The sequence below is a fragment of the Pipra filicauda genome, unplaced genomic scaffold (assembly GCF_003945595.2).
Source record: "Pipra filicauda isolate LSUMZ 115617 unplaced genomic scaffold, ASM394559v2 scaffold67_size6003252_pilon, whole genome shotgun sequence".
NCBI classification, from domain to species: domain Eukaryota; kingdom Metazoa; phylum Chordata; class Aves; order Passeriformes; family Pipridae; genus Pipra; species Pipra filicauda.
Window position 1 is genome coordinate 5,516,961 of NW_024104842.1, and position 26,185 is coordinate 5,543,145.

A 26,185-nucleotide genomic window follows, 5' to 3' on the forward strand; every position below is an offset into this window, starting at 1 on the left:
CTTTCCTACTGGTACCCATACTTGTAACGTTATTCTCCATTCTTCCCTCTTCTCATAAGTAACTTTCTGTTTTCCCTCTTACAAGGTTCCTTCCCTTGTTCCTTCCCACAATCCCATCCACTCTCCTCCCAAGTTAAGCTTTCAAACTCTTTGCATTTCCCTCCTAGTCCACCTTATGGCACTAGATCATCTTTCTTCTCTGAAAAAGTAAAATAGAACAGGATATACTTTTCCTGTGTCAATCAGCGCTGTACTTTCAAAGTACTGAAATACAGAGATGGGTTTCCCTCGCTCATCCATTTCCTAAGAAAAAGCACACCATCAGCCCTACAGGCAAAGCAGAAGCACCCCTCTTTCACCAATCTTTTCCGACACCTGAGGTCCAGTGAGTTCATCCCGGCCCTTTGACAGTCGCTGCCCTGTGTAGGCATCGACCCGGCCGCCCTTCTTCCCGCGGGAGGGAAGGCGCTCGGGCAGGGACCCTTCTGAGCACAGAGCAGCTTAGCTTTCCGGGGTGCCTCCGCCCGGGGCACTCCTCCAGGGCGCCCCCTCTCCGCAGCGCCGTGCCCGGTCCCTCCCCGCTGCCTCCGCGGCGGCCGCGCTCTCGGGGGGGCGGCCGCAGCATCCCCCGCCCTGCCTCCCGCCCGCCCCGCCGCCGCCGGGCCGCGGCGCGCCCCGTGCCCGGGATGCGTCCGGCGGCGGAGTGCCGGCTGCTGGCAGGAGCCGGGGGCAGGCGGGCGGGCACGGGGGCTCCCGCCGCCGCCGCGGCTCGGCGCCGCCGCCGCGGCTGGGATTAGGCTCCCGCTCGGCTGCGATGCGGAGCGGCGGGGCGGGAGCGGCGGGGCCCAGCGGGAGGGCGCGGGGGGCCGCCGGGCACTAGGCGGGCGGCGGGCGCGGAGCCGCCGGAGCTCTCCAGGGTGCTGGGGCGCTGCCCGCCCGCCTTCCCGCGGGAGCAGCGCGGCCGCCCTCGCCCATCGAGCAGCGCCGCCGAGCCCCTCCGATGCCTCGGACAGCACCGCTCCCGGGGTCCGCCGCGCCTGCGAGCAGCATGGCCCGGATTAGGTACCTCCGCGCGGCTGTCTCGGGCTTTTATCTGTGGGAAGCTGCGCTACTTCTCAGGTGAGTTGTTTTATTTGGGGAAGTAAAGGTGTCCACCCTTCCCGATTTTCGGGCAGCTGAAATGCCTGGGACTGGCGCGGAAAGACGCCGCGGTCACCGCCTTTCCTCACCACGAACGCCCGGCTCCCTTCGGCAGCCAGGCTATGGGCACGGAAACTAAATGCATGGGGGCCATGCTTCGCAAATGGCTTTGCAACGTTGAGCTGCCTCGACTTTTGGATTTTGCAAGCAGGAGGCTATGTATTTCCTTCACCTGCTCGCAGTTATAGTTTGCCGATATGATCTGTGAATTTTATCAGTGTTTTTAACAGTAATTATAACATCAATGGTATTGAAAATTCTCCATGTGCAAAGTGTCTATATGTAAAAGTTACAGAAGATAATCTGAGTTGAGAATATATAGAACTTCCTTATTACTCTCAGTTTTTTTCAGTAAAAGGAAAATCACAGATTGATCGGTGGTCAAGTCAGGTTGGGGAAGTCTTACATAGAAATAGAAAAACATTAGCTCAGTGAAGAGAGGGTATGGTCTACAAAACTTCTATTGAGAGGGAAAGCTTTTGCTGTGCTCCTAGCAGTCTAAGATTTGTATTATGAAAGATGGCAACATATCCATAAATTATGACCTCAGGAGAAGACTGAGGTTCATACAGTTTTTTCTACTTTCCACCCAGTACACTCTTTCTAGGTAATGTTATTATATTAATTCAAGCATTCTTTAAATGCACGGATCTAGGAGTCTAGTGATAGCAGGCTAAAATAAATTTGAGTCTCAGTGAGGGAAAACTTGTAAAGAAAAATCACACATGTAAAGAAACAGACTTCAATGTCATCATGTATTCACTGCTAATGCAGTTACCCATTCTTGTTATCAACAAATATTCTAGCTCTGTATCACAATAAACAAACTATGGCATATAACATGCCAGACTATTTTAAGAATCCCGCTGTTACTTAATAAAGATTAAATAAACTTAAATTCTAAGAGAGAGTTTGGGGATACATGTAAGGGATTTATAACCACAAAGTTAACAGTGTATGGCAAAGTTAACAATGATGGCACACTTCACAAGTGATCAGAGGCTTATAACAAATCTTTCCTTTTTGATGTTAAGTTAATGACCCGCTTTGTATCAACATATGCAACATAAATAGTTTATAATGTGATTTTATTGTAATTGTGCCAAAAGGAAGAGATTTCAAGAAACTAGGTCACAATGAACATGCTTGCTGTGCACAAGGACTATGTAGACTGAGAAAGAGTTAAGAAAGCTGCTCTGAATCTATGTATGTTTCACATCAATCTCTATATAGAGACTGCTGGTGCCTTTAGGTCCAGCAATAATACAGGAGAAACCTGAGTCAGTTCAAGATACAGACTAGTCTTCCCCATGCTTTAATATGGAAAAAAAGTGAGGGGAAAAAGTTAAAATATTAAAAGCTGTAAAATTCTCACGTTTCCTGGAGCCAGGAAACTACCTGCTGGTAGAATACTGTTTCCACTCTCTGTGAGTCACCCAGAGTCCAGCCTTAGCACCTGTATAATACTTGATGAGAAGATGGATGTGCTGTGAATTTCTAGAAACAGTCAAAACTTAAGTTTTTACTTGCTCAGACATTTTGGAAAAAATAATGTTATCTTCTCTTAAATCATGCAACATCGAAACTTTTCTGCTCTTCATTGAGAAGCAAAAGGCTGTGTGAGAAGACTGGATGAACCTAAGGGGAAAAGCTTTAAATACTTGTCCAACAGCCCTGAGGCAATTTAAAATTACTGTTTAAATTATATGCCTATGAAGATAGATGTTTAGTTTTATTTTTAGTGCAGTTCAAATAAAATTAAAAAAGGATTTTTTTTGGTATAATGTTACAGGCTTGCTACTTTAATGAGCAAAGTCTTAAGATTGCCATGCTTCACAAGAGGAAACTGCACGTAATTTATTTTTTTAAAAAATAAATAATTTTTCATCCACATCAAAAGACTCTTCAAATTGCAATGAATGAAACAAGATGTATATTGCTCATTGTAGGATCTAATTATTAATTTGATTTCTGAAAGACATTGTAGAAAGAATAAAACATTAGAAGAACAACAAAGCTGGTGAAAGGTCCAGAGAGTAAGTCATATGAGGAGGGCTGATGGAGCTGGGGTTGTGTAGCCTGAAGAAAAGGAAGCTCAGGGAAGACTTTATTGTCCTCCACAGCTACCTGAAAGGAGGCTGTAGCAAGGTGGGGGTCAGCCTCTTCTCCCAGGCAACTAGTGACAGGACAAGAGGAAATGGCCTCAAGCTGTACCAGGGAAGGGTCAGGTTGAACATCGGGAAGGATTTCTTAACCGAAAGTGTTGGAAGCATTGGAATAGGCTGCTCGGAGAGGTGGTAGAGTCACCATCCCTGTGTTCAAGTGTTCAAGAAACAATTAAAAATGGCACTTAGTGCTATGGTCTAGTTGACATGGTAGTGTTCAGTCAAAGGTTAGATTCAGTGACCTTGAGGTCTTTTCCAACTTTAATGATTCAGTGATTATTAATAGTCTTTTTAATATTGTACGTTTGTACTACTATGTCATAGGTCAATAACACAGTTATTGATAATAGATTAATAGATTTTAGACGTGAAAAACAGTGGTGAAAGCACACAGCAGTCTGGTTTATGCAATGTATTTTAAGACAGGGAGAAAAGCTATGGTCAGACCCAAAATAAAAAAAAATGTTGCTTATTAAGGACTGCCAGTCCAAACCCCAGTGTGATACTAAGAGAGTGGAGATGTAAAAAAGAGGGTAAAACCTAAGGAAAATAATTTAATGTAGCCTAAAAATAGCTTTAATTCACTACCAAAGAAGGAAAACCACTTCTGAGATATAGTTTGAAATTATAATAATATCTAAGACTGAGTATTCTTCTGAGTTTTCATTAAAGTAATAGTGTTAACAAAAAAATCCTCTGGATTTACCTGGATTCCAAGAGGTCATAATGAAAGCAAGATCATATTTGTAGAGTCAACACAAATATCATATTTGTGAGTCAAACAGTTTTATAACAGGTCACGAACTTGCATGGGCACCAGCACTGGGTCTCTTAGATCTACCCTGTCAGGGACTTGCCAGGGACTTGTTTTCTCTTTAAAGGATGTAGTACATCTATTTTATATGTAGACCTGTGTATAGGGAAAGCACAGGGTGAAAAGGTAGGTGGCACTGTGGAAATGCAAAATAGATTCTCCCTATGTCATCTTTCTTTAGTTATCCATACTAGTATAGATCAAGAATCACACTACATTTAGGCTATTTTCTTTTACTTTGCTCTTTTTAATACTCCACTGGCCTTATGTTGGAGAAACAGTATCACAGACACAGCTAATTGCTCTTTGAAACCAGATTCTTGTGGAAAAAACCTCCACGCAACCTAACTCTGGGGCATATCTGAATTTACAGTTAACTGATTTTGAAATTGTTCCTGCATTTCATTGTAAATTGATTTCAGGTGAATAGCTTTAAGAAGCAGAAGTTCTTATCCTTTCAGTCAGCATTAGTGCCTTCAAATAACAAAAGAGAAAAAAAATCAGCTAAAAGCTATTAAATCTGACATAGCATCACAAACATCTTTGAAAATAAAGATTTTCAGGTGTTCTAATGAGACTTCAGTTGATTATTAATATGTTAAAAATTATACCTACAATACTACTCAAGAAATAAAAGTGTCTGTTAAAATCAGGACAGGAATAAAAGTGTGTGAAAGAAAATCTATTAATTCAAGATGAGAGCACTGAGGTACAGTACTTTTCATTGTCAGTTCAGACTCAATTTTAAATATGGTTTCTGTGAAATAAATCAGTTGACAGACTCCAGGTCCTAATGAAAAAGATTTAACATATCTCAGATAGTAGCAAGGGAGGGGTAGGTGAGCTAGGAGTGGAGACTCACAGCAAGTCAGGAAGGAGCAGGATCCTACCAAAAAAGTTTGCAGTTGCACAGCACCTGTGCAGGAGAAGAACAGTTCAAACAGCAGTTCAGATTGATCAGCAAAGTTGGTAGTTAAGAGGTAGGTCCAAGGTCAAAGCCAAAGAGTTAGGTCAGCAGACCAGGCTCAGGATCAAAATTATGAAGGTACAAGTCTGGGTGAAAGTATACTTGGACACTAGCTCATGCAGAGACCAAGAGCATCTCCCCAGCACTCTGGACGGTGAAAAAAAAAAAAAGTGAAAACCAAACATGGAAAAAAGGAACAGATCCTGAGAGAAGAGAGGTGAACCCTGCTGAGGATTCTACAATTCAAACAATACACACAGTTCTGTTTCAAAGCTGCACTGCTGCACTCCTAGAGTTCGCACTGAGCCGGGGTAGTCAAACCCCTGTGCTGGAGGATACTTATAAAATGTTACGAGGAGACCATCAGGGTTCCCTTGCATATACTCATATAGAGGCATTGTACTTTCCAAGACTGAGACAAAAATGAAGTGGGGGTCCTGTGACCAAGAATATGTAATTCTAATTCTCTTGTATTTCAACTGTTCCAGTGAAAACACTGAAATCCCTTTGTATCAATTAGGAGTTTTGTCATGAGTACAAATTTGATGAGAACTTTCACTATCCGTTCCTTATTTCTATAAAAATTAAGTTAGTTTTCTAAGTGACTACCATGTTTATAATTTTGAGAAAGAATAATATGTATATTTTTGGGGTTTTAATACTATAAACTGGAAGAAAATTAAATAATAAAGAAATTTCAGTTAAAACCATGAGTCTTTCAATTCTTACAGTGCTAATGATGTTTTCTTACTTTTCAACCTCTCCTAATTCATTCCTAGCCAATTGATGCTAACAACAACTGAAAGCAAGTAATATTGTGAGATAAGTGCTGTGCTTCTGTATGATGATAAATGTAATAGCTCCTCTATCAGATTAGTCTTGTCCAGGCATCCTAGGAGTCATGACAATCAAAGAGAATGAAAATTTTTACAAGATTAGAGCTTCTCATTTTAACAGATTCAGAATACAAGCTTCAAATGACCTTACTGAGTATTATGTAATAATACCTATAGGGAATTATTCCTGCAAATCAGCTTTTCTCAAGTACTGAATGATGAAGAGCCCTTGTGTGTGTTGCTTCTTGTCCTCTTTATTGTTTTTCCTGCTGATCTTCATGATGTTTATTGAAAGAATCAGTAAAGGGAGATAGGAAATAGAAGGTATCACTTTCACTACTATGTAAGCATCATGAATAGATGAAGGCACCTTTTTAGGGATTTCAACCACCAGCAGAAAGGAATTATCTCAGAGAGCAGGAAAGACACAGCTAAAAACTATGTTTAACAGGAATGTGGGACCAAAACAGAAGAATGAGAAGAGCATCAGAGAGCAGAACAGCCTGCACAGTAAAGTCAAGAGAAAAGAAAGTGAGAATCTGTAAGACTTTTTTCCTAGCACAATCCACTATTTTTTATGGCTTCCAAAGCAATATGATCCCTTCTGATTGATTTCTTCAAACCTGTGTCAATGGAAATGCTAGAACAGTGAGGATAAAAAGAAAGAAAGAGGAAAAAGGAAAAAAAATAGACAGTATGTGCTTATAAAAGTATAAAAGGATGCATTTCATTATTACTTTTCGAGTCAGATGTCTAATTAATTGCTCCAACACACATGTTGTTGAATACAACAGCAAACAGGGTAATGATATTGATCTACACTGAATTGAACTTTCTACATAATGAACAGAATCACATATTCAATTAGATTGGAAAAGACCTCTGAGATCGTCAAATCCGACCTATGACTGAACTCCACTGTGTCAACTAGACCATGGCACTAAGTTTCACATCCAGTCTTAAATACATCCGGGAACAGTGACTTCACATTCCACAATTTTTTATTTAATTTTTCTATACCACATACCACTCTGTTATGTCTCTGAACTTACGACTGATATACAAAATGTGTGGGGACAGCACGGAGGGTCGAGGGTATTTCCAGGTAGGAACTTCCCTAAGGAAAATCAGTCCCCTTCAATAATGTTATTACTGAAGTTTCTTTTCAGTGACATGAAACATTAGCAAAATGTGGTTTCTGAGAGAAACAGTTTGATACCACAGAAAAGGTAGAAAATTTCAAGAAGGCTCTGGCCTGACAAAGTCATGTGGTCACTTTTGGGGCTGTTGAAATAGTGGAGCTGCACAAGTGGTGGGGCTACAGATTAATACAAATCAACGGTTACGGGAAACGGCAAGCCAGCTAATTACCCTGAGACTCTTTTAGTGAAACAATAGAGTAGAACACAGGAGTACTAAATTGCCTCAAACTTTGAGGTTAATTGCTATTAAACTGCATGTGATTTTTACAGTTAAAACTAACTTAGGAAGGGTATCATAAACAAAATCAGTAGCAGCTATGGCATTTAAAAAGGCAAACCTATTTTTTTCCTCTTCCTAATTAAAATTCAAGCTGTGGTTACAACTACATAACTTACTGTTTTAATATTTTGCTCCTTATTGCATTCCCTCTTTGATATAAAATAGATATATAAATACGATTAATCTAAAAAATGGTACTGGATTGTGCTGCCCATCACACCATTGCCCAAGCCTTCATATACTGTCTACAGTTTGTGTAAAACTCCACTATGTCTAGAGTCCGTCTCCAGTTCCTTTTAAAATACTTTATTAAGACATTCTCCCTTTCTGAATTTTGAAAGGTAAAATATAAATCTAATGTAATCCTAAATAGCATCTCTGAGGATCTACAAGTGCCAGAATATGTAATTTCACAGATGAATTCCTAGAAAATTGGCTGTTTACAATTTTCTATGATTTTTACCAACAATTAACTTTAACTAATTTTAATTTCACTCAGCAGAAATGCCTAGTTAATACAGATATACCAGCATGATTTATCAAAAGGTTGATTTTTATTTGTTTTTCTTTAAACTGTTGTGACTTTACGTCTTGGTGGGTGACTGCAGAGCTTAGAGACTATTTTGTGAAAAGTTGGTTTATACTGTTCTGGGATACAGTGGGACTCAATTATTAAAAAGATCCTGAGTTTTTGTCCTGGTAAGATTTTTAATTTCAAAAAGTTTTCAAAACTTCACTGTCCTCAATTATATTCAGTAACGTACAGTAGAGTCCATGCTCTGGGCATGTGTAGGCTAAGATATATCCATCAGCAAGGACCCACTTCCATTTTTGTGAGCAACATATCTGCCAACTAGGAGTGTTCTACTAGATAAATAAAATAAAAAGCACAAAGTTGTAAGTTGCTGGCAAAAATAAAAGCTTTGAAATCTATCGTGACTAAAGCACTGACTTCACACAGCTAAATTATGGGTAACTCCAGTATTCTATGATGTGTTAATTGTGTGCCTAAGCATCTATATAGCATTTCTATGAAGGGATGTCCGTCTGTGCAATGTTTTCCCTGTTGCTGTCAGGTCAGATTCATTACCTCTGATTCAACAGTATTAGAACCAAATTGAAAGTGGGCAGATTTCAGTGTCATATCTGGACTACATCCCATAAAAGCATAGTGAGATTTTTAATTACTTTATACTGTTAGAAAAAATCCTTTATGGAAAGTTTTAGGTTTTGGTTTTGTTTTGTTTCTTTAAAAAAAAAATTATCAGCATTTGCTTAAACTCTTAATTTGCAAGAGTTAAAGTAAAAACAAAGTATCTTCTAGATTCCATCAGGTTTTGCACACCAAAGATTGATAGTCAATCATTTTGAACGTATTGCAAATTTTTACTACAGAAAATGAAGTGCCCCCACTTAAGACAGTAATCTATGATTACAGAAAGTACAGTACAGTGAAGAACTGGAATTAAAAATGCACTTTGCAAGTTTCTCCATATACATGTTAAAATTTTACCAATTTTATCTCCAAAATTTATCCCAAAATCTCACTGTGCAAATGAACTCTCAGAATGTCTCTATCTCTTTACCTGTTTTTTTTCTGCCTCTACACATATTTTTGGATCTTGGATCGCTCAAATTTTCATCTGTAATCAAAATGTGAGCATAAAAGCATTTGTTCAGATTCTCTAAATAATAGTTAACAGAATGCCCTTTTTCATCCTTTTTGACAGGGATAATTTCTTCAGGAGATGTATTGAACATAATAAAGGTTGCAGCACTGTTTGGGGGGTGGTGTGGGTTGTCATTGCCTTCATGATCATCCAGGAAAGGGGAGGGGATGCTCTACCTGGACCCCATGAAGTCCCTTGCTCAGCTGGTGTAGGATTTACAGGGGCAATAGAAGATCAGTGCAGGTCATGATCTTTCCTTCACTCAGCTTATTTTCAGTTCTCTACACAAAGCTTAGAAGACTGAGATGATAATTAAGAGGGTACTGGCATAATGAAGACTAGAACAGCAACGACTAAATATGTATCTGAGGGGATGTATCTGAGGGGATGTTTAAACATCACTTTCTGTACATGAAAGAGAATGCGTGTAGTGGACCAGGATAATTTTGGTAGAAGGAGGAAAGGCTAGCAGCACTGTTTTTTTAACCTTCACACCATTTTCTCTGACTTATTCCGTAAGGAATATGCTTCAGTGCATGCATTAGGAACACTGGGTTCTGTCATCATGTGGCATGAATTCTGTCACTCTCATCATCACCCTGAAGCTCAACTCTGTTGTTTGTGAAAGAAAGTCTTATACTTATTTATTATAGTGTTGATCCTGGATAGAATTAATAAAAAGGAAAAATTATTTAATCCACATATCTTACATAAATTAACACAGCTGATTGAACATTACCATTCCTGTCTCACAAAAAATTCCAAAGCTCTGTAAAGATTTTCTTGCTTTTTCAATGCATAAAAAGAAGTTTAAGTTGCAGAAAGCAGGAAAAATCTCTGATAATTCTGTAGGGATGTTCAGAGTTTTAAAAAATTAGAATCCAAAACCCCAACTTCAGTTCCCATTGACATTTGAGAACAGATTGTGGCAGACAAAATAGGAAGGACACTGAACAATATTCCACCCAAGCCTGCCAACATTTCACAAAACAACATTGAAACAGATACATTTCTGTAGAACTATGTTTCAAGAAAACAGTATTTTTTCAAATAGAAAAAATGTATCTGAAGTGAAACTTCTAAATTAATAGTAACAACATGGATCTAAACTATAATTAGCTGGCTAATCAAAATAAACAATTTCACGAGAAATGTTTTGGAAAAAAACTTTATAGAGTGACTTTTCAGGCTATATTCAACTTTCCTCTAACTGAACTTATATCTTGTCAAACTTATTTTGGAGAAAAAGTCTAATCTTCTAAAGAGTCATCTGACATGCTCACTCAAGATACAGGACTGATATAAGCAGAGTTTCCCTAAGACAAACAGAACAGTGTTTAATTGAATTGTTCTTGTCTTCACAAACCTGAGGTTTTAATTCAAAATCAATTTTGTATCTACCTTTGTTAAACCTCAAATATTGCATTCTATTGTAAAATTTTCTGTGAAGATTTTTATGAATAGTAAAAATTGAGAAGAAACATTGGAAGGAACTCATTTTCAGTTTTGGTTATGGTTTACAACTCATAAAAGTGGATTTTTAAAGCAAAACTAGACAAAAGAGGAATGGGACACTTATTCTAATTGGTCATATCATATCTAATTATGATTATCATTATCTAATTATGATAACAAGAAATATCCCTTTTCTACAGACGTACACTTTAGTGGACACACTGTTCCTGTTTATACTGAGTGAGAGTACAGCAACCTAGTAGATGCAAAGCTGATGGGGCAATGCCACAATATTAAAAAAATCCATTAGAACTAGAAAACACAGTAATATGCAGCTTTACAATTTAAAGAATATTTTGAGATGTATTCAAAATACAGAAGCAGCTATAACCTATAGACATCTGTTCACAGAATTCACAGTTTGCTCCTAGACTTAGGAAAAATTTGCCTGGAGAAACAATAGTTTGCAGTTTTTAGCCAGTCAAAAGTCTCATTTGTATCAGTTCACCTTTCATTCTGGTGTTGCCTCATTGTCATCAGTTGAATTACAATTTACTATGGTGGTGAAAGATACCAGTCAGTACCTTCACAAGTTCATTTGGCTAGAGGAATCATTCATTAATCATGAAAATAAATGTAATTGTTCTGACAGCTTTTATAGAAGGATATCTGCTGTAATAAAATATAATAGTCAGAAATTATTTTACTTGGTCATTTTGCAATCTATCCATTACTCCAATAACTTTTCTCTATTATTCAGTTAATACACAAATTATTCTTTATAGTGAGATAGTAATGCTCAGACTTCTATAAATAAGTGGTTCACAGTTTCTATATTCAAAAATATTGCCTTATTTTAGCCAAGTATTATCTAACTAAAAAAAAAAAAAAAAGGAAAAAAAAAGTTAATTGAATGTGGGGAAAATCTCACTATCTTTAATTGAAAGTTAAGGTTGTCAAAACCTAAACCGATTTAGTAGTTCTTTGGGAAAGCAAGTGACTTATCAGAATTTGAATATTTGAAATATTCTCTGCTCCTGTTTGAGTCAGCTTCCCCCCCAGAAAAGTAGGTTGAATAAATTAAGAAATAACATGAAGCTAAGACCTGAGTTTAGAGCATTTATAAAAATAGTCTATACAACAGGTAAAAAAGACTATTAAGTAAGGGCTTCTGGGAAAACAATGAATGAATATTCAGAATAGAGTCATAATTCATAAAATATATTAATTCACATGCTGCATGGCTGAAATTGGCAAAAATAAACTTGTCTTAAACAAGAAAACAAAACTACAGACACAACCTCTAGTTTCTTGAAACCATATCTTAATTATCATAGAAAGCTTTGCCCATAGGATTATGAAGGATGCTGACAAATTAATTTTCTTCCTTTACCCTAAGAGATTTTTTTTTCCTAATAAAGGAAGTAGTAAAGTTTTGTGCTTATATATATGTACCAAGTCACAAGCAAAACTAAATGTATATGAACTTAACCTTATCTGCCCTCTGACCTGTAGAATGGTGATCATTTCAAAATGACTTAATCAGAAGACTTAAAACCCAATTATTTTCTATTTTTCTCTCTGTTAAGAAAAGCCGAAACATTACAAAGCGATGCAAAGCTTTTTGAAACTATAGCACACAGTTTATGTACTTTATGTAAACACGTCTTTGCATAAAGTAAACACATTTACTTCAACAAACTAATTTACTTCCATGATCAACATGAATCAACATGGAGGAAGACTGTAGAGCTGGAGGAATTCTCAGCTGTATTAATAAAAGAAAAAAATTTGACACTATAAAGATATCAAAAACATCCTAAAATAATGCTTGTAACCATCACCTAAGCTACAAAGATCACTAAAATTTAATGTTAATTTTGTGGCTGAAGTAGAAAAATTAATTTTATTCAAACCTGAAAGAAAACATTTTTTAATCGTTGCATTGAAATGCAATCCCGTATATATTTCATGTATCTTTCATTTATAACCACTAAAATAATAAAGAATGGATAATTAGTGAACTTAAAATAGAAATTTGTTGTTTGTTGCATATAAAAAATATTACTTTGGCTGAAAAATGTGTCCTGATATAACTCTACTTATCTCTGTAGCATTATACCAACAAATTAATCTGACCATTTGCACTTAGTCAAAATAAGAGGATAAAAGGACAACTAGAAAAAATCTAAAACTGTGAAAAATCAGCAGAAAATCTAAATCATTACACAAAATATTTAAAATTCTCTTGTGGATTTTGCTTAGAAAATACTCCTTTAAAATCTTGGTCATACAATGCTTCTGCTCCTCTTAGTTGAAATGACAGTCTTTTCTCTAGCAAGCATGAGTTAAGAGTTCTGTGTTTTTTATGATCTGATAAAACTATTATTATCTAAAACATTGCAGGATATGAAAATCTGCATTTTCATTGCATTAGGAACTTTCAACTTCATGACCTCCAACAAATAAAAGAGATTTCATCTTTAATTAGCAAGAAACATATTATTGTCAGTTTTATCAGAAATAAAAGGAAAAGCATTTTAAGTATCAGTCTTTTTAACACATCACAAACTTGATTCTTTCTCCTTCATTTACTATCTTTGGTTTTATTACATGCCACCCTCTTCCACTATTCTTTCCCCATAGGAAATTTTTTTTTTTGGTCCCTCAGAATGAAAGTAATTTATTCACCAATAAAGCATAATTCAAGCAGAATTATTTTCATGCTGGAATACAATAGAGTTGGAAGGAAATAATCTCCATATATGAACCTTAAAGAAACTACTGATCACAACACACAGATAACCTAAAGAGCTTGAGTCTTCCAGTGGATAATTCAGAGAAGGAGAGGATTTTTTGGTTTTGTTTTGTTTCTTAAAAGAAACTCTTTCTCTGTGAGCTAGAATGGGACAGCAGTGACAGCTGATTCTATGTCACTTTCAGTACTTGATCCATGCAGATTGGATCCTCTGACAGATCCTGGTTTTCCAGAATGGCCCTGAATTTTTATGAATAAATGTTGCTAATGGATGGCCTCCAAAAAGACAAGTCTATTCACCTTTTTTTTCCTATGAAGAATTTTTATTTTCAATAAAGAGATTGGTTTAAAATATATTGAAATTTTTAAAAATATTTGCTATAAAAATATTTATCCGTCCTTCTGAACTCCCATTCCACAATATTTGCCTCGTCTTCAAGGCTTTCAAAATTTAAAATTTATTGCAATAAAAGAGAATTGTATTTCTTTTCTCACAAAACTATCTCAGGTAGCCAGTTTAAACACATTACACCTCAAAAGAATCACTGAATCTGTTAGGTTGGAAAAGACCCCTGAGATCACTGAGTGCAGACTATGACCCAACACCACCTTATCAACTAGATCATGGCACTAAGTGCCACATTGAGTCTTTCCTTAAACACCTCCAGGGACGGTGAACCACCACCTCCACCACGTCCCTGGGTTTCCCATTCCAATGCTCAATCACTCTTTCTGTGAAGAACTTAATGTCTAACCTAAACCTCCCCTGGTGCAGCTTAAGACTATGTCCTCTTGTTCTATTGCTAATTTCCTGGGAGAAGAGACTGCCCCCCACTTGGCTACAACCTCCTCTCAGGTAGTTGTAGAGAACAATGAAGTCTCCCCTGAGCCTCCTCCTCTCCAGGCTAAACAACCCCAGCTCCCTCAGCTGCTCCTCACAGAACTTGCATTCCAGACCCTTCGCCAGTCTTGTTGCCCTACTTTGGACACACTCCAGCACCTCAACATCCCTCCTAAATTGAGGGGCTCAGAACTGAACACAATACTCAAGGTGTGGCCTCACCAGTACCGTAGAGGAAGAATCACTTCCGTGGTCCTGCTGGCCATACTATTGTGGATATAAGCCAGGATGCCATTGGCCTTCTTGGCCACCTGGGCACACTGCTGGCTCATGTTCAGCTTCCTGTCAATCAGTACCTCCAGGTCCCTTTCTGCCTGGCTGCTCTCCAACCACTCTGTCCTCAGCCTGTAGCGCTGCAGGGGGTTGTTGTGGCCAAAGTACAGGACCCAGCACTTGGTCTTGTCGAACCTCTGGGAATAAAGCTAAGGTTGTTCCAAATTTTTGCAGTTTCTCATTAAAGTGCATGTGTTCAGTTAAACAGCATGACACAGATGTTTTATTATCCAGAGAAATAGAACAAATTAGTATTGCTTTACACTGATGTATTATATTTTTTTGGTGTAAAATTGAAGGTAGTTTTTGTCTTTCTAAAAAAAGCAGGATTTATTTTTGTAAAAACAAGGTAAACGTTACTTTGGATGGGCTTGAGGACTTCAGTAAATATTCTTGTTAGTGTTTTTTGGTTTTGATTTTCAGCTGTCACGCACTCGAACATTCTTCTGTCAAAAAAGTATTTTTGTCAGGTTTATGTACAGCTCTTGAATAATGTGTGCAAATTCTACTTACTATAAATTCTGATTTTGTTAGCCCTTTACTTATTTTAATTAGTGATCAGACAATAAGAGACATTCCCTTTACAAAATAAACTTCCTATGCTTTTGAACTCATCAAACTTACTGTTTGCTTTCCCCATTAATTTTACCAAATATATTTCATGAAGATCTATATTGCTCAGAAGAGTATTTAAAGACTTTCATCATACCACAAAATCTTATTGCTACAATTTTCAAAATGCAAGGCACTGTCAGATAATCCATCACTACCAATTTGAGGATCATTTCCTTTTAGCAGACCTTGTTAATGACATGGTTACACTGAATAATTTTTGTTTTTCAAATTGATGAATTCTATCACCATTACTTACAGTTACAGAATCAAGGGGAGTAGTCACGAGATTAATTCACCTAACTATTATTGGTGAATTAATGAATAAGTACCAGTAGACTAATTTACTGAAATGCTTTTGTGTAGTGCTGTTTGAGAGACGCAACTAAGTGCATATTGGCTGCAGTTTTTCCTTTCCTTATGAGGGTGTAATTAGTTTCTTTGAGCTTCTTTTTGAACCATTTTAATATAAAGTGCATTAAAAACATTCAAACGTCAGCTGGAGAGAATGGACCACAAACACAACATCCAATTGCTCCAGGGGTTTGGCCACACTTGCTGTCTGAGAGAATAAGTTAAGTAATGGAATGAAAGAGCTACTGGACCATCACAATGCACTGTAGCATGCATTTTAAGATGAAATACAAATCTTCTACCTCTCTGGATTGTTTTTAAGACAAAAGAAGTAATTTATGATCAGACAAGAAAAATCAGCAAGCAAAATATGACAGTAACTTGGTGTTAATGTAAGATCATTTAAGATAAAATATGCAGTTTATCTATGGAAGGAAGAAAATTAACTTACCATATAATTCAAAGATAATTTGTGTCAATTATATTCAAAAGTAAGTCAGTGAGACTCTGGAAACTACTCTCAGAATAATTGGGATAAATTAGCACATTGTCCCAACTTGGACTTGTAAACTTCTTTCTGGGAACTTTACAGTAGAAGGTAAAATTACAGCACACCATATCCTTGCTTTATCTCTGTCACCTACGTGTAGCTGCAACAAGAAGACTCAGCAAATGGTGTAAGATGTAATTTCTTCCTTCACTTTCTATACTATTCTTATTTAGCCCTTCTGAAGTGACACAAGCCTTCTTATACAAATGCTGACAATAGTCCATTATTTCTTTTTTTCAGTATTTTCAAACAAATAGACATATTTTTTAAGGCTGAAACCACATATTGAAAGCAATTTTTAAGAACCCACCTTGAAGGTGAAGTGTTGAAAAGAGAGAAATCAGTGAAAACCAGAACTTTTTGCAGTACATAATGATGCGAAAGTCTCAGAGCAGTAGGATTGAAATTGCCTTTGATATATGTTTTAAAATAAATCTTATATAAAGCACTTTCATATATAAAGTTCCTTTCCTTTATTTGTGCTTTGGTAAAAATGTGCAGAAGTTTAGGATAGATAGAAAAGAGACAACTTCTGAGTAGAACAGAGTGATTCTTCAGAAAAAAAAAAAGACACGGGAAAGCAATCTGATTTTTACAGCTTTAGATGTTTTAGAAAAGGAAACATTTGTGAAGACTGTAAAATTCCCTGCAAAGAGTTTTTCTTAATTATTTCATTTTGGAGGAAGAGAGGAAAGAAGTTTTCTCTTACAAAGGTGCCTACTTTAAAAAGACATTTCAGGAGCTCAGATTCATGACCCATGACCCATCTTGGTAGCTAAATTGCCAGTTGCTAGATGAGATCTCCCATTGAAATTCTGTAGATGTTGATGCTATGGCTGCTGTGTTAACTACATTTTTTTTTTCAGACTTCTGTAGTAGCAATTATTTTAAAAACATAAGAATCAATAATGATGTAAACATATTCTCAGCCGAGGATTAAAGAACTGAGTTCCATTACCTGCAATCACAGTCACTCATGTCACAGAATCCTAAGACCTAGCTCCTTCTTGAAACACCCAGGGCTTTTCTATCTCAGTTCAAAATTCTGAACTATTCCTGAAGTGTTTCAGTGGTTGAAAGCCTTTCAATTTTGATCTAAATATATCCCTGGACACTTCAAATCCATCATCTTTCATGCTGACATTATAATTTAGCTTAAAATTCTTTATTCTTTGCAGGTCCATGCCATAGATAGAACACTAGCTCACTTTTTCCTAGTTGTCAGCCTCTGAGTTTTTAAGCTGCGTGTAGTTTATGGGCAGCTCAAGTGCAGTTTCCATACTGTGCAAGGAGCTGATGCTCATACAATTGCTTTGTAAGTCAAATACCCAATTGTGAAAGGAATTGAGCAAAACGAGCCAACATTACAACACATAACTTGCAACCCTGATTACAGGTTACAGTACAGGCTACTGCAAGTCTGCAACCCAGTCCCTGCCATAGAAGGACCCTCAGAAGACACCATTTTATACTTGGAACTATGCCCATTTCTCCCCTGCCCGAAGCTCCTCAAATCCATCGAGTGTCTTTTGACAGTCTGAAGATTTCTACATGAGATTTGTAATGTTTACTCTGAATTTAGCCTGCTTTTCTATATATCATAGCTCATTCCTTTTCACCAAGCTAGCCTTATATAAAACACAATACCTTATATTTTGCTAAGCTGTTTCTTCCAGAAAACTGTATTGTCTTGGCTGGTAAAGGTTGATCTTTATTGTTAAAATGTGTATACAAATTCCCATTTGAATTTGTCTGTCTCTCATTGATTTTTCTTCTGCCTTTCTTCTTTAGATAAGTGTCCAGTATTTTCTTCTCTTTGAGGCATTTATACACTTCAATCATGCTATTTTTTTCAATCTTCTTTTTTGATAAACTTTTGATAAAAGTAGATTAAGCTCTGAAAGTCTCTTGAAGCAAATTTCCCTAACTTTCAGGTCATGGCTTAGTGGCTTTGTTCAGTACCTTTCCTAATGCTTTAATGTCCTTTTTTAAACTTGGATATGGAATTTGATGCAATGTCCCAGAACTGGTCTCATTAATATCATATAAAATAATAAGTGACCTTCATGCTTCTACTCACTCTTTCAATCTTTCCACACCACTGGATTACACAGTAGTGCAGTGAGAACTTTACCATCACGGTGCTGAGCTGCTCGACATGAATTCTGAATCCTTTTTCAGACACAACTCTTTCCTCCAACTCTGCCCAGACTTCCAGTTCATATATCTCTTAATATACTTTCTCTGATTGTTTTAAATTGTTCTACTAAAATGGTCTGAACTTAAGAAATAGGTTATTTTCTTGACATCATCCGTATTTATACCTCTGTCAATTCTTTTTGTATTTCTTAGTTTTAAACCATCAATGATTTTGAATTTTCTTTCCAGATCATAGAGGGCAGCACTGAACAACATTCTTACCTTTTTGTTTGGAATTTAGGATGTCGGTGCTGATCTCTAGAAGCTGCATCTTGTCTGGGCTGGGCTGTTTCTTACTCTTCAACATGTATATCCCACTGTTAAAGGTTTCAGCTTGACGTAACATAATATTTGAGTTTCTGACTCAAATATGACTTTTGATAGGTTATGCAGTGTCACAGACTGGTGATTTGGCATGTCTTCCTATCTCAGCCATGAAATTCCAACTTGACAGTCTTTCAGGTATTGATGCAAAGCTTATCTGCCCTCAGATTTTAGGTGAACAATGAATAGACCAAAGACAGGAGTAATTATAGTCCTTGTTATTCTATTTATCTATTCATGATAGAATAGGTTTTGTGTAATACCTTATTTGAAACAGAAATTTTTACCCTAATTTTGATGGTGTAAATTCATCTGGTCACAAATAATTTTTGAATTCATCTTTTGACATTTTCAATTTTTTTCCGGATTCTTATCTACTACTGCAGCTAACGAATTTCTTTTTAATAGATTGGGAAGGCTTAATTTACATTGTAAAGATGTTCAGGATACATTCAGGAAAGAGAAATCAAACACTGTTCAAAGTCTGAAATTGAAAAATTTAAATTGTTTAAATCCTTATAACTGTTAGTAACATTTACCAATAGCTTACAGACACCACACAGAATCACTACCAGGGAGAGCGTTCTTGTTGGTAACTTTCCTCATAAATTATGAACAGACCAGAAGAGTGTCAGGTTATAATCTCTCTCCAATAAAAGACTTCAGCAATGGGAAGCCTCTACATGTGAAAAAAAATGTACAGTTTTCTTTTTCCGTAGTGTAAAGTAGCATAATGTCTTTATGCTAATCACAAGTCCATTGTACCTTACTTTTGAATACACTTACTGATATTAAAATTCTTGCTGATACTAAATTCTTATTATTATGCCTGTTAGAAAATACATGTACAAACTGTTACAGGTCAGAAATAAATTCCCTCTGGAGGCACACAAAGCCATTCCTAGACTTATGCAATAGTTGTATGTTGAGGACAAAGCTCTGTGCATTAACACTAAAAGGAGCTAAATTCTTAGTTCATGAAAGGAGTGTAATCTTCTCTAACCCTTTAGCCAGAGACCTAGTATTCAGAGGCAGTGTGCAATAAAACTGAAGAACCCTTACCATGAAGATTAAATTTTTATGTTAAGCTCTAAACAGAAAAGCCCTTCCTAAAATCCACTACCTTACTCAGGTTTTACTGTATTACCAAGTCTTACTCCTCCTTAACTAGACAAGTATTACACAAGTCATTCAAGCAGATGAAAGTTTTATTTATCCAATAGTACTGCAATATGTGTTTTTTATTAAAGTTACATTGAAAGGGCAGAATTCTACAGCTTTTACTCATAACACATCAAGATGAGTAAAAGGGAAAACATTCCTTGAAGAAATATTTAGTTATACATTACAGATGATTTCTGAGATAAAACTTACTTATACAAAATGAATTAATTGTACTGAATGTGTTGTTTTCAGAAGCAGGCAATAAAATTATTCAAGATATTTTGAGACTTATAGCTGACTAATCAAGGCAAATCTTAATGATGATTCTATCATACAAAAAGGTAAACATTGTTTTGAGAAAATCCGTAATCACAGTAAGTATTATTTTTCCTATTCAGCATTAGTTATCTTAATTTCAAAGTACTCTATTTCATGTCAAAGCAACAACTACAGGTACAACAAGGAAAGATTTAGAAAAAGTTCAGTGAAGCGTGAAAAGGACAAACAAAAAATTCTTTATTCAGAGAAAGTGGTTGATATTGAAGCTAACAATGGGCCTTTTTATATTTTTGTTCTGCATAATTTATTTATATTAAGAATAAAAATATAGGATGATATATCCTGTAGTAGAGAAATTCCATATACCTTTCGAAATAGAAATATAACTTCCTTATAGAAGAGTATTAGAAAGAAACCTAAGTGTTACGGATACAAACAGTAGCTTCTGCCTTGCAAGTAGATAATTTCCAGTAAAGTGTAATTGGACTTTCATATTTTATTTGCTTTATAACTGTCTATGATATTTTACAGAAACATAAATGACTACAAGTTGCAATATCATGATGAATCAGATTCACTCAGAGTGATTCATAATGAAAATTATGGCAATAGTATAATTTCAAATTAAATTATAAAAAATATGTTGACTCATTACTTCCTCAGAAAAGGAAATACATTCTCCAGCTATGGGAAGAAAACAAACTAGGTTAGCTTCTGAAGGAGGGTAAAGAAATATTTTTACTGAAGCAGATACCAAGGTATTCAGAACAATTTAGAAATTTATTAATAATTTTGAAATATACAAATAAACTTACACATAGAATAGAATAAACAATAGATAAGCAAATAAACAGAAGGATCAATTTTATCTTTCTGATTTCATTTAATATTACAATTAAGACTTAATTTCCAGTTTTAATTATTATATGAGTAAACCACAGCATTCTAGAGGTTTCTATGTTCATATTTGGTGTGTGTTCAAATTTGTAACAGTTAAGACCTAATATGAAATAATTTTTATTTAAGATATTAAATCCAAATTCCACACTTGATTAAAATTTTAGTAGACCTTCTAAATGGAATTTGCCATAAAAGTGTAACTTTTTACATTGTGAGTCACAGTCTTGAGAAGAAAAAAAATTACATTCACAGTCTGCCCTCCACATGGCATCTACATACATACATACCCGTATTGAATTTTTCCATTTTGAAACTCCACCCATTGTTAACAATCCAAGTTTAGTGTAGCTTTTTTATGAGTTAGAAAATTCCTAAGTGTTTTAAGTATTCCCTGTGTTTACTTCTAAACAAAGGCATATCTAAGCACTTCTAAAAGAGTGAATTGGCATAGAGACAATGTAGTGAAAGTAAAAGAGATTCAAATCCTTCTGAAACAGATTTTTTTACTAGAATTCAGCACAAACAGTCAAATTTCCTCATCTTTTTTGAGATTCCAAAAGCCACAAATCGTTTTAGTTGCATTGTGTATCTCAGTGTTACTCAATATTTTATTTATGTATATATTTACTGACTATTGTTTTTCCAATTGTTGGACAGCAGTCGAGTAAGAGTTTCATGGTAATAAAGACTTTTTCTTTGGGTCCACATGGCTGATCACAATGCCAATACTCTTCTGCAGAGTACACTTTACAATGTCAGTGGGAGTTTTGCATGCATATGAAGACATGGCTATAGGAGATGACATTTGTCATGTGGCCCTAAAATAGTTCCTTCAGTAAGACATTGGGGTTTTTTTCCCACTGTAGCAGTCACTTTTGTTTTAACAGAAAACAAAACTCTAAGACAATGTAAAGAATACCATCTGCCAAGAGACTGTTTGATATGTTTTATTATGTTTAAATATCAAAATAAAACAAAAACTGATGATATTAGTACTATTCTGTTCGAAATACTTACTTTTTTTTTCCTGACCTAAGTTTCTATTACACCACACCTGCTTAAACAGACCAGTCCTAGAATAGACTCCGAAATATGACATTCCACATACCCAGCTATTTTTGTAGATGACATTATTTAACTCTGTGATAATGGATTGATAGCTGTTGACTGAAAGTGTTACTCATCTACAGAAGTTCTGAGGAAGAATTAACAGCAAGCTATAACTATTCAGCTTAGTAAAATAAAAGTTTGTTGTTTTCCTGTTCATATAAAATGAACTATGATTGACTACACAAAATTAAAGTTTCCCTAACAAAATTTCTAACAAATGTTTTGTTTGTTTGTTTGTTTTTTCTTACTGTTAGCTTGGTAGCCACAAAGGAAACGGACAGTGCAAGATCTCGTAGCATGCCAATGTCACCATCGGATTTCCTGGATAAGCTAATGGGTAGGATGTCAGGCTACGATGCAAGGATCAGACCAAATTTCAAAGGTAATTTCAAAACTAAGCTTTCAGGTTTTTTTTTATTGCTCACACAAATGCAATTTCTGGAACAAATACGAAAACAAAAAAGTACATTCACTGAAAAAAATTAAAAGGTGCCTTCTTTTGCCTTTGTTTTGTATATATGACAGTTCATTTTAGTAATAATACACTCTATCCCTGTCACTTTCACAGTTGCCCAATTACAGGCCCTTTGTAAATTTAGCTTATCATTAGATTTGAATTGTCTAATATGGTTTGTTGATTTCTTTCCTGAAATGCTTGCTAATGGGTTCAGATTGCCGCCTTGGACTACCATAGCCTGAAACAGTCCAGAAAGAAAGTTCTGTGAAATATAAGCCAAATCTTCATATCTGCCTGGTTCTAACTAAAAGGAAGAGTGTATTAAGGACTTGACCATCAGAGTCAAACTCAAGAGAGCTTATCTTAGTTATCAATTCTATCACCAAATTAGATTCTTTACTCCTGTGCCCCACTTGTGCTTTGAAATGCCAAAGACACCATCTTTCCTCTTGTTCGTTTCCCGGTTCTCAGTTCTCCACTGAAACTGCAAGTTCTCAACACCTGCAGTTTCTCCTGGCATTCGAAGAAGACAAAGGAGATTCAAAGAAGACTGAAAGTCCAAAGTTTGCAAATGAAATCATTACATCTTCCAAGGGTCTTAGCATAAATCATATTATCCAGACTCAGGCAGGCTAAAGTAGAATATTTAATGAGCGAGTACACAAACTATATTTTTATATGAATATACAAAGTTTTTTATGGACAAACACCACCCATTCTAGCTTTCACAGTCTGGAAAGTTGTTTTTTGAAAACAAGGAGTTCCAATAATATAGTGGAACCATATTTAACTCTATTACTGAAACTTTAAACAAACTATCAGTCTTTAAATTATCCAGAATATTTACATAAATAGTGTTTTGAAAGAATAAAGTTATTGTAATTAAAAACTATGTTATTCTTACTCTGCCTTAGCTGCTTCCTCCTATGCCTATCTTCCTGAGTCCAAGAGATTCTCTTAGCTCTAACATTTCACTACAAAGCAGGTCATGTTTACTACAAAAATTTTCCTTCACGCTGACAGTCCTTTCTCCTGTAATTCATCTGTCACTGCCTTTCCATCTTCATTCTTATTCAGCAACAAATGTTATAATTTTTGACATCTCTAAGTCCCAGAAACTTAAGTTATTTTGACTCTAAAGCCACTGCTATATGGTGGTTTTGCCACAATTCACCCAGTCTGATTCACAAGGACCATGCAAGCGATCTGCCAAATTACTTCCTCACCAATAAACCATAAACATTTGGTCCTGTATATATAAACTTATTACCCAGGATTTCCTGCAGCTGGAAATGCCTCGCTTTTTTTAAGTTAATGATCTGACATTTCTCAGAAAATTATAAACATGCACTGAAATTTCAAACACATCTCTAGTTGATTTGGGAATTGGATTGTGTAGTTTGACCTGGACAGCATGCAGTGACAATCTTCTGATGAGGCTGCAGTGAAGAATAGGTAGATGGTTTAGAGATTAGCAAATTCAATGAAGTAGTTCTTGAAAGTATAATTCAAAGGACTTAGAGCCTTGTTTTGTAACTATTGCAATTTAAAGAGACAAAACCTAATTTGACATTGTACTTTTTCAAATAGTGCACATTCTAAATCTTCTAGACAGCTATGTGGTTTGAATAAATCTGCCCAGAATGATTCAGATCTACCACTAAGAATAAGTATTTCCTTAAGTGACTTTGCCACTTTCTGGTTAGTTGTACTACTGCTAGAACAAGTGCTGGGTTTGAGTTTATAATCTAGAAACAGTTTTAAGGAAAGAGGATGAGTACTAATAAGAGAATTCAAACAATCATTTTAAATAATCTTCACTTCCAGTAAAATTCCTATGTACACAAGATTTTAGCTACCAATTTTAGTAATAATGAACCTTAGTCAAGAACACATAATTATATATTTTGTCTGAATGCTCTGCTTTTGCATAAGGAATTCTGCATATAAGTGCTTGTTCCACAAAAATAATAGAGATGACTTAGTATTTATTCAGCTATGGAATAAAACAGAATATTAAGAACTCTTGTAAAATCTTTGTTCCAGTTCTAACCTTTTTTTTCCCCTTACATCAAACCTATAGAAAGATGCTTCTCTTGGTTTCTACACTGCAGACTGTAACCGTTCCTGCAAATATGGGAAATACTTCATTGCCTTTCAAAATTTGAACACAATTATGTAACCCGTGCGTAGAAAATGTCATGGCATCAAGATACTTGGAGTTAAATTGACACAGGAGTATAGAATATTTTTAAATCTATACAGGCCAAATTGTACTATTGAAATATTGGGGCTTTACAGAGGAAAATGTAAAGTGTTACTTGCCCTCGTATTGACAAACATTATTCAGCAGTAATTAGCCAGGAATTAATTGAAAAATAAAAGTAATTTAGTTGCATATGTTCTTCTGATCACTTCTGGAAGCTGTTTATACTTTTGGTCTTTTTGTTATTTTCTGTCAATAAAACCTTTGTGTTTTGGAATATTGGAAAGTATCATTTTTTGCTTGCTTTTAATTGGGTGACTATTTTACTGATTTTATTGCCATGTGACATACTGAGAAATGGAGGAGAAGTATTACTTCCTTTTCATCTTTACAGATTTTTATATTTACATATTACTCCCTACTGTATACCTTTTCCAGTGTGAAGGGTCCTGTTCTTCTTAAGCTGGCTTTGTGCGGCAGCTTGTCATAGAATTTTTGATCCTTTTGACTTTTTGATGTCTTTCTTCCTAATATATCCTTATGAGGCAGACAAAGAAGAAAATTTGAAGTAATCAAGATGGAAGTTCATGATCTATTTGTATGGTAGACCATTTTTATGTAATTCTTTGCATTATCCTATCTTTATTGAATATAAAGCATGCTTAGAGAGAACCATCCATAACTAATGTAGCCTCTCTTTACTGTATGGAAGCCATTAACTTGGAGCCCACCAGCAGGAATGAATAGTAAGGATCAACTGGTATTTGACTGACAATGAATTTCATCAAACATTTTATAACTTAATAGTTCAGTATTTTGTGATTTTTCTGCACCTCCTTGCAGTCAGCTTTATACACAACCATGCTAAACAATCTTATATCACAAGCAATATTGTATTGCTGTATCTTCTTACTCATCAATATTGAACTACAGAGGTTCAGTGCAGTAGCTCATCAGCAATCACCTTGAACTTTGAAAAATGGCTGTTTATTCCTAATATTAAAAAAATTTAAAGAAAAAAGCCTATGAGAGAACTGCCTCTCATTTCATCAAAACTAATATTCTTAAAAACCTCTGACAAAATATTACGTTGAAAAGTTTCAAAGCTCCAAATAAACTCCTTAAAGTATTTATTAGAATTAAAATTAATATTTGTTTAATGAGATTGATTTTGTCCACATCCTCAACAGCTCCTTCAGAGGGCTTCAGCAGATCTGAGATATGCTATTTCAGCAAAAAATAATCATAGAATAATCACAGAATCACAGAACATTCTGAGTTGGAAGGGACTCATCAGGATCATGGAGTCCAACTCCTAGCCCTGTACAGGATGTCCCAAGAATCACACCATCTGCCTGAGAGCATCATCCAAGCACTTCTTGGACTCAGACAGGCTTGGTGGTGTGATAACAATAATATACAATAAAGATATATAATAATATTAATTTATATCTCTTGTTTATAGATAATATTAATCTATATATCTTAATCATAAAAGTTCTCCTTATT

General features: G+C 35.8%; 1 protein-coding gene across 3 annotated transcripts in view; it reads left to right on the forward strand.

The window, feature by feature from the left end:
• Positions 1-665: 665 nt before the first annotated feature.
• Positions 666-26,185, forward strand: part of GLRA3 (glycine receptor alpha 3) — an 87,415-nt gene continuing 61,895 nt past the window's right edge. The window contains exons 1-2 of one of the 3 annotated variants that reach the window (XM_027741598.2): positions 666-1,119; positions 22,268-22,395. In XM_027741598.2, coding sequence (XP_027597399.1) covers positions 1,001-1,119; positions 22,268-22,395 — 247 coding nt within the window. In that variant the 5' untranslated portion in view covers positions 666-1,000. The remainder of the gene's footprint in view (positions 1,120-22,267; positions 22,396-26,185) is intronic. The other 2 variants (XM_027741596.2, XM_027741597.2) reach the window with 2 other exon arrangements.